The sequence below is a fragment of the Carya illinoinensis genome, chromosome 1 (genome assembly GCF_018687715.1).
Source record: "Carya illinoinensis cultivar Pawnee chromosome 1, C.illinoinensisPawnee_v1, whole genome shotgun sequence".
NCBI classification, from domain to species: domain Eukaryota; kingdom Viridiplantae; phylum Streptophyta; class Magnoliopsida; order Fagales; family Juglandaceae; genus Carya; species Carya illinoinensis.
In genome coordinates, this window is record NC_056752.1 from 12,901,289 (window position 1) to 12,911,157 (window position 9,869).

The 9,869-nt window shown below is 29.7% G+C and overlaps 1 protein-coding gene across 1 annotated transcript; it reads right to left on the reverse strand.

The window, feature by feature from the left end:
- Positions 1-5,737: 5,737 nt before the first annotated feature.
- On the reverse strand, positions 5,738-7,471 carry LOC122311026 (transcription factor CPC-like). The gene is made up of 3 exons (XM_043125372.1): positions 7,130-7,471; positions 6,635-6,722; positions 5,738-6,025 (listed from the first exon to the last, which is right to left on the reverse strand). Exons 1-3 carry the CDS (start codon positions 7,182-7,184, stop codon positions 5,902-5,904), a joined length of 267 nt encoding a protein of 88 aa, XP_042981306.1. The 5' UTR covers positions 7,185-7,471; the 3' UTR covers positions 5,738-5,901.
- Positions 7,472-9,869: the final 2,398 nt, after the last annotated feature.

Consider the following 9,869-nt stretch of genomic DNA (forward strand, 5'->3'; position numbering starts at 1 on the left):
ACAAAGAGAAATGTAAAATAATTAAGTTTAAATATATTTACCAACTACATTTATGAATACAATTATCCTAATAAAATATTATTTATTTATCAATTTAAATTCATTATGAAACATTAAAATCAAATAATAATATCTTATAAAAACCTTAGTATTTTATTTCTTTATAAAAATTATGTTACTTTTTAAAAATAATCGCTTTATTAAATTAAGAAAACGTGCTATGCACGTTCCTTTACTGTTAACAGTTTATCTCCTGTGCTGCACATGTTTGTTTCAAGATTCTTTTTTTTTTTTTTTTTTTTTTATAAATTCTAAATGCTTTAAAACTGATTTAAGTCTATCTTACTATTTGATGTTAGAATTTATATATTTTTTTTCTAAAAATATTACATTATTATTCAAAATTTTTTCCTTAATAAAAATAATATTTCTATACACTGGACGAACGTCCCTTGGACGTTGCCCAACTACTAGTATTATATTAAAAGTGTCTATCCGTTTATGAACAGTGTTTTGGGCAAATTTTTATTTTCTGATTCTGCCCCTCTTCTTTTACCATTTTCCATTTTAATCCCTCACTCGTTCTAGGTAGGGTTGGGAAGCAGGGGTTGTTAAAAAAAATATAGATGAATCAGATTAAATAATTTTAATAAAAAATAATATATTTACTCGTGAAAATATTGTAAATTACAGAGATTGAAAAACACAAAAAATATGGAAAATCGAATTTATATATATAGTCCTTCAATGGTTGATTCTATCTAAAGAAATTAATTTTTTGAAAAGATGGCTGAGTCAGATAAAATAATTTTAATAAAAAATAATATATCTACTTGTAAAAATTCTATAAATTAGAGGTAGATTGTGAATAAGATAAAAAGATAGAAAATATGCAAAATCAAATTTATATATATAGTCGTTCAATTGTTGATTATGTTTAAAGAAATTACTTTTTGAAAAATATGGCTGAATAGATCAAGGAATTTTAATAAAAAATAATATATCTAGTTATGAAAATTTTATAAATTAAAGAAGTGTATTGTTAGCAAGATAAAAACATAAAAAAATTCAAATGGGCATCTGTGCCTCAGGCACGTAACATCTTCTACTAGTATATATATATATATATAAATAGGACAGTGATGGAAGAGATCAAGCTGGATGAATGAGATTCCACGTTCTGTGGAAGGAAGAAAGATTAATTGTTGACATTTATAATTAGAGTTTTGCTATATACAAGTAAAGTTGTGCATTAATTTGCATATCAATACTGATTCTTTCATACTTAAAATTTAAATTAGCACTGTTTTTAATAAAATTTATTTTTTGACCAATCATAATAGATTGATGTACATATTAGTACACAATTATACTTGTAATTAGATTTTTTCTTATAATTATTAGTTTGGAGTGAAGGACTAGGTTTAATGCATTTTGGTGAACGTCGGTACCCACGCAGAAGCCTCCCCCCCCCCCCCCCAAATAATATTCCAACATGTTTGGTCTCAAGAATTAACCCAAATAATATTCCAACATGTTTGGTCTCAAGAATTAATATATATTTAGTCTGGTTTTCCCTCCAACACCACATGCCATAACATGGCGAACCCAACCTGACCGGAATGTCACGGTTTTGGACCTAAATGGTTCTCCCTCCAACACCACGTCATTTATCTCTGCCTTCAGATTTCTTTATTTTCAAGTAAGTCTTCTCCTTCATATGATTAGGGGGGGAAAAAAAAGTCTTTCTCCTTCATATTTCTCCTTCGTCTTCTCCTTCATATTTCTCCATCATCTTTTCCTTCATGCAGAAACCCACTTTCTCAGCTAAGTTTGCCTCTTGAATTTCATTTTTAACCGATGGATGAGGAGCTTCTGGTGTAGTATCTATGTCAAAAAGTAACAGGACATCATTTCGATCTGCAAATTATCATTGATATTGATATTTACAAATTCGATCCAGAGGTTTTACCAAGTAAGATTAAACTGGTCATCCATGGGTTAATGATCTGCAAACTTTGGTTTTACCAAGCGCTTGTAGCAGGACATATATTCTAGTTCTCATCAAGGTTATTGGTTTGGTAATATTGCTCTATTGGTTTGAAGTGGAGATGTTTGGATGTTACAATAGGTTGAAAATTTGGTATTTTGGTTGGATTGACAATCTGGCTTGGGAAGAAGAAATAGCATGCAAAAAGCACAACAATTTGTGGAATTTGGTTGCGTATTATGGCTTGGATTAAAGACGTAGATGAATACGAATGGAACACTGATTTGGGGAAAGTGGTTCGGTGAGGAAAATGGTGAGAGTTACTATAGAAAATTAAAAAAGAAGAAGAAGAAGAAGACAAATCCGCGTCGGGAGTGTGTGGTGTTGAAGAGATAAGCGACTTATGTATAAAATTTCTCACAAACTATCCCAAGTTAACTTTAATTTGGTTTGGTTGGAGTTTGCTACTCTTCACTTAACCCAGCAATTGCAGGAAACTAATCTCCCAAACCCTTTCATTTATACCTAGATGATCAATATTTGCTTATTTTCATTAAATTTTGTTCTGATTTTCCCTGCCTAAAATTGTACCACAGCTGACTTCTTAACTTGCTAAGATTGAGGTGAGTAAGAAAACTGAACTTTGGGCAGGCTTTGGGCTGGGTACGCCTGGGCCAAGTGGCACTATTGCTCACAATAACAAAACCCAATAGAGAGTTGGGGCTCTGGCTTTTTACAACCTCAAACCAATACCGTTAAAATTCTATTTGTGTAAAAGACGTTCGATATTCGCCAATACCAGAGGCCATTGCCGAGATGAAGTAGGTGAAGAGGAATTGAAGTCCTCTTAAGGCTGCCAAGGTCTCTATATTTTCTATTCTTGATTGAAAAACCGGTGTTTCCATTTAAAAAACTAATCCTCGAGAGAAAAAATGAAGATTGAAGAGAGAGGGACTCCTCCGTAGGCTCACCTTGAGTCCGCCGCCACCTTTTTGAAAAGGAAAAATATAGTTGCAAGTATAATGGTGCACTAATCTGTGCACCAATTTAATATGATTGGTCAAAAAATAAATTTTATTAAAAACAGTGTTCATTTAAATTTTAAGTATGAATGAATTAGTATTGATACGCAGATTAGTACGCGACCTTTCTTATATATAGCAAAACCCTTTTGAAAATAGGCTCGAAAAATTTTGTCGGAAAGCTCAAACATGAAAATTTAAAAAAATATAATTTTTTAAAATCTATCTTGCATCATTTTTTTTTCTAAGTAATGCTATACACCACACCACCATTTCTCTTGCATCCTATTATATATGATGTGACGCATTTATCACTATTTGATGATAAGAAAAATGCAATAAGTGATCATTCAATAGTAGTAAATGTGTCACATCTTATTTAGTGTGATATAGATGGGATGATAGTATAGTGTATAAAATTTTACTTTGATTTTTTTTTTTTTTTTTTTTTTTTGCTATGGATGGTGCAAATATTACCTTTTTTTTATTATTAATATTTATCCTTTTTTTAAATCTTTGTCTGAATATAATTAGTTTTGATTAAGTTTATCAATTTTTTGGAACTTGGTTTTGGAATTTCTTTCTATAATCCCAGTTTGTTTCTTTTTATATAAAGTATTCTTTCAGCATAAGTGGAGACTTATCAATAAAATTGTAATCCGTTTTTTTTATTTAAAAAAAAAAAATTACACCCTCTCTAGCACTTATTGAATCCATTACATTTTTGTTAATATAATAATAATAAAATAATAATAGCAAATATTCTCCAAAATTTCTCTTAGATAAGAACCCAAAGCTAATAATTGATATTTTTTGTTTCTTACTGATCAGGACTTCCCTAATCAAATTATTATCATTATGAAAATTATACAAAATTAATTAAAAATTAACGAGCAAAAGGGAACATCATCATGCCTCATCATGGTCTGTCGAACAAATTTGTAGGCCCCAATTTAAGACTTGAAAGTGAATATAATAAAGATATTGGCATCAGTTTAATTAGGTGAATTTTTAAGGTTAAAAAAAAAAAAAAAATCAATCCGTAAACTTAAAATCTTTCATGTGTTACGAAGATCAATGCACTTAATGCAGGGAAAATGAAACGAGTCTATAAATATTACATTTCTTCCAACGCCTATAGGATTTGTTCTATAAATATATATATATATATATATATATATATAGATCACAAAGTTGCCTCGTAATTTTATAGGGTTTAATCTTAAATTTTTAATAGCAATACTAGATACAATCATAAAGTATGCAAGTACCGTACTTTTGAAAAATAATGAAATTTATTATTAAAAAAATTAATTTTTACTTTTCATATAGATCGAATTTACATATATTTTTTTTAAAGATTACGTGACATTTACACCCTCGTAACTGTAAATTTTATTTGTCTAATTTTTTTTACCTTCTTATTTTGTTGATCCTTCGGATTATCTTGGCCTTGCTTGGTGGTTTTATAATAGGGTTAATTTAATAAGGTTGTTGTTCTTATGCTTTAGCCCTTTTATTCGAAGGCTGCATTGATTTCAATCAAATCTAGCAGTACCAGTGGTTTTTTAGCTGATGATCAAGTTGATCTCGATCTCTTACTCTATCATTTGTACCTATATAAATTCTTGTCCCTCGATTTTGACCCCAAGCCTCTAGTCCGTCAAGGTAGACTCCCGACCTCCACGACCCTCCTCCCACATTGACAGAGTAGTTTAGTGAGGCCATGACCACACTTCGAGCCACAAGGTGGCCGTGGCTAGCTTGTTCCCGTCAACTCAAATGAATAGTGCCTAAACAGTAACATTAATAGCGATATAAACAGTGAATGAAAAGTACTCTATATTTTTTTGTCATATAAATCACTACGTGCATCTATCACTGCTCAAAGAATTTAGTTAATTAAACTTTCACTGTCGTGATAAGAAGACTCCCCAAACTAAAAAGACCCATCGTACAGAATCAACCCGCATTACACCAGCAATGGTTGATTATCATGTGAGAAATGCTACGAGGCTTACATCACACGTATACTTAACTAATATATGATTTGTCATTTTTAACCTTCTATTTAAACACACATACAAAAGTATTAAGATAGAAGGATAAAAATATTAAATCATTTATTACTTAAGTAGATGTGTATGGTATAAGACTTCCATGTACAACTTCTCTTTACAAGAATGACACAAAAAATGAACCACAGGGATTGGCAACCCAAGATTTTTATTGTTTTTATTCTTATAAAAAAAAAAAAGAATTTCATTGAAAATTAAGAGATTGTTACAAAATCTTTTGGAAGACCCAAGATTTAACTTTGAAATCAGGATAAATATAGACCAATCATACAATGGAAAACTTAAAATAATAGAAAAGAAAATAAGCTGTAGGCTGACCTTATCAAGTACATTGGAGATCCAATCTCCACATCTTTTCTGAGTCAGTCTCCTTTGTTTGTGTTTGGTTGCATGCATGCCAGAAAAGACAGAACAAATTGGTGGGTCACACACATTATGTATCATCAGCCAGATATGTCAAGCTACATACAACTTACCTTGATTAAAACAAAAAGAAAAAGGGAAGAAAAACACAAGCAGCTTAAATATTACCTTGTGATATACATATAGACAAACCTTGAAAAGAGAAAAAACAAAAACAAAAACAAAAACAAAGAAAAATGGAAAATAATTGCCCATTAGAGGGAAGAAGAAGAAGAAGAAGAAGATGAAGAAACACCACTGAAAAGGTGAGTCACAATAAATTAGCCAAAGAGGTAAAGTAACAAACTGCCTTACCTCGTCACATACATAAGTAAACAAGAGTAGAAAAATAAAAAAAGAAAATAAAAAAAATGAAATTATCTAGCCTAATAATATAAAGGGGGGAGCTTTAGGAGTTATGTCTCTTCAGCTCTTTTCTTCTACTGGCAAACACTTCTCCATGTCTCATTATCCAAAACCTCTCTATTTCTTCTGCTTTCCGTCCTGGAACCCGCCCAGCTATCAGAGCCCACCTGCATGATAATAATGTCTTTACATTAAGTCCTTTTTTTTTTTTTTATTCCCAAAAAGGAATATCAACCGGCATTTTATCCATTAAATAGATAAAATATCCATTGTCTTAGAGGCTAAAATTGCAGTCACATACCAAATTTATATGGGCATTCGGAACAAAAGTACGTTGGCTATAGTGGTAGGAGCATAGGCGTACTAGGTTGGAAAAGAGTTTGGCCAACCTTTAATGAAAAAAATCACTAAATATTTGTTGTTAAAAAAATGAATTAAATATTTATTTTTATATAATCTATTTTCCTGTAACAACAGCTGTTTTTTTGAAAACCAAATGGCTACTTTTTTTTTTAATTATTATTTAGATACTATGGCTGCCACATCTTGAAGTGCAATTCTTAAATGTGAAGTGCGAGTACTCCAATGCGGAGGACATGAATCGAAATTCGAATAAACACGAGAGGAAATCGAATTTCTCAACTTTTTGTTCCCAACACGAACAGAATGAATGGGGACGAGAGCTTGTACAAAAAGCCATAACTTTTCTTTTTCTTTTCATTTTCTTTTGTGGGTCGGTCCCAAGAGAAATAAGTTGTTTCGTTTCGAGCATTTACCTGTCACCAACCAGCTTATACATTCTATAGATGAGATCTTCTTCTTGTTCCGACATGTTTATGAATTCCCACTCTATACTGCTCACCTCTGCCACAGAGAGAGAGAGAGAGAGAGAGAGAGAGAATCATTAGACGTTCAAGTCTAGGAATAATAGTTGTAACTCAGAACTGAAAATGGTGCTGCAAGCTTGGGAAAAATAAAAAGGAAGAAAGAAAAGAAAGCTGTCTAGCAAGAAAACAGAAGAAAAAGAAAAAGGTAAGAACCGAAGACGCTTTGAACCAGAAGAAAAAAAAAAAAAAGACAGAAAAAGGCAAACCCAGATAGAAATAGGTAGCAATAAAAGAAAATGAAGGGAAGACATCAGAGTTAGCCATAAAAAGAAGAACCAAGGAAATATTTCTCTGTAACATTTGTGTAGAAAATGAAAGAAAAACGACTCAGAATGGAGTGTGGCACAGAAAATGAAAAGGAAAAATAAAAATAAAAAAACTCACCCTCGGAGCAACAAGTAGTACTGGTCTTGGCTTGCTTTCTGCGAAGCCTGTCCATAGTTTCGGAGCTATATGAAAATGGGGAGAAAAGGGATAGAGACTGGACAGAAAGTGAGAAACACCGGTCGACCTTTTTTTTTTTTTTTTTTTTTCTTTTTTTTTCTTTGCGATCGTGAAGAGGGAAGAATTAGGCTTAAATAGTTTCCCGAACGGGGTAATTCTGGGAAAGGCATAAATAAATAAAATCATGTGTATGTGTGTATTGAAGTGGTCCGTTTGAGTGCCATTGAAAGAAGAGCTTGAACGCTTGGGAATAAAGCAATGGAACGGCAGCTCCTACCAAACAACCAAGTTAATGTGGGTTGACTTGTAGTTGTCTCTGTTTGATCTTAATTCCATGAGATCCAACAGTTCATCCATTGGGGAACGGTGAGGTGATCAGATGCATATATACGTATGTTAATGCTTTAATTTGCACAACTGATTGGAAGAGAGAAAAAAATCATTCTGACTCACGATGATAATTTATACTTTGATAAAATTAGTATTCATCCTTAAAATATGTAACAAATGCGTAATAATGAAAAACTCATCCATAAAATATGTAATAAGTAAGTAAATAAAAATAAATATAGAAAGATACATGAATTTATATAGTTTAACATAATGCATATGTTCATGAGTTGTTTGGGAGTGAAATTTATTATAATTGATGATTTTACAATCTTTCATATTCTCACATATTTTATAATACAATAGAAAAATTTAGAAGAGATCTCTTTTAGTTCTGCTATGTGTGATATATTTGGTGTAGGGAGCTTCTGTGGAACCTTTGGAGAGTTCTTGTGTCCATAGTTTGTGAAGAGTCTCCATATTATATAGATGTCTATTTTCTTTTAGTGATTAAGTCTAAAAGAAAGAGACTAAGTCTCTTTCTTTTTAGGAGCCTGAGTTAACTTATTATGTCTCTTCTTAATTTTATCTATTAATTTGATTTTTAACTTTATCTTGAGACTAAATTATAGGCTGCTGATTTGACTCCTATAATATACATACATTATTACCCTCCACTGGCTCAAGAAATTCTGATCTCCGTTTGTAGAGTCAATATAAGAGTTTTACCTCACATGTGTTTGCAAGAAAACTTCCTTCAATACATATAAAAAAATGATATTTATTCTTTTCAAATGTATTCAAGAGAGACATGACAGTATATAGATGGACTAAAAAAAGTTTCCTTCAACCCAATTTGAGAAAGGAAAAAAAAAAAAAAAAAAAAAATTCTGGATTCTTCTTAGAATTTTGAGGTCTCGTGCATCACTATCTCATTTGTTTTTTCAGATAAAATAAGATAAAATTAAAAATTAAATCAAATATTATTAAAATATATTTGCTTAATATTATTTTTATTTAATATGAGAATTTTAAAAAAATTATAATAATTAAATAAGATGAATTAAAAAATACTATCAAAACGGTCTTTGCACGCATGCCTTAAAAGTGAAAGTGATTCGGGGCTAAGGAGTGCCCTAGTTAGGTTGCATTTACATGTTGAGTTTAGTTAAAAGTTAAAAGTTAAATAAAATATTGTTACAATATTATTTTTTAATATTATTATTATTTTAAGATTTGAAAAAATTAAATTATTTATTATATTTTATATTAAAATTTAAAAAAATTATAATAATTATATGAAATGAATTGAGATGAATTGAATAATGAACCGTCATTAGGTAAGTGGCATATAGTAGTTCCACCACCTCGAGTTATTATTGACTATATTTCAAGTGAAATTGACAGTATTTTTTTTTTTAATCACATATAGGAAAATATTATACGACATTCTATTTTTGTTATTTTTAGACATAACAATTAGTGTCGAATTTTATTTGTATTTCACCGAATAATTAACTTATGAAATTATTTAAAAAGACTTGTATAGACTACTGTGACAAGTAACGATATAAACATGAACAAAAAGTAATATGAAATATTTTGATTATTTTGCTTGTTAACATAATGAGTAATATTATATATAATCATAAAATTTATAAATACTGTGTAATTATTTTAAAAAAATGTGATCTAATATTAAAAAATTAATTTTTTTTATATAAGTCTAGTATTTTTGTATTTTTTAAAAAATGATTACATGGCCACTTGATCGCTGACCAATTTTTTTTTCACTTAATGATCAAAAAATAATTTTAAATATATTGATTTTTTTTAATTATTTAAATCTATTAAAAAATTTAACTAACAGTCACTTTGAGGATGCTCTTTCGACTATCATCTCCCACAAAAAACAAAGAAAGATTATATTTCAGTACATGAATTGGCGGTGGATAAGTGGATATGATTGGTTAGTAAGTGTGAGGCCACGTAGTTTAGTTGGGTTCCGATAACAGTGTACTGTTTTTTTTTTTTTAGATAAATATTATTACTAAATCCAAGGCAGAGTAACACTGTTGAGTGACGGACAAATCACCATCTGATGAGGTTTAAGAGTATTAACAGTGATCTCAATAAATTTTAACTAAAATTTAATTAAAAAATTTATTTTTATAAATTTTAACTAATTATTTTTTATAACATCAAATAATAGGTTTAATAAATCTTTTACTATTATATTAAAATATTAATTTTAAATTTTTTATTATTTTAATTTTAATTATAATTTAAATATGATTATATTAAATATTATAATTGCATAAAAGTTTATTATTATATTAAAATTTATAGT

Coding starts and splice junctions, on each gene's coding strand:
- LOC122311026 (XM_043125372.1), bottom strand. CDS start 7,184: ATGGACAGGCTTCGCAGAAAGCAAGCCAAGACCAGTACTACTTGTTGC. Junction 6,723..7,129: donor TACTACTTGTTGCTCCGAGG/GTGAGTTTTTTT, acceptor TCTCTGTGGCAG/AGGTGAGCAGTATAGAGTGG. Junction 6,026..6,634: donor TATAAGCTGGTTGGTGACAG/GTAAATGCTCGA, acceptor ATTATCATGCAG/GTGGGCTCTGATAGCTGGGC.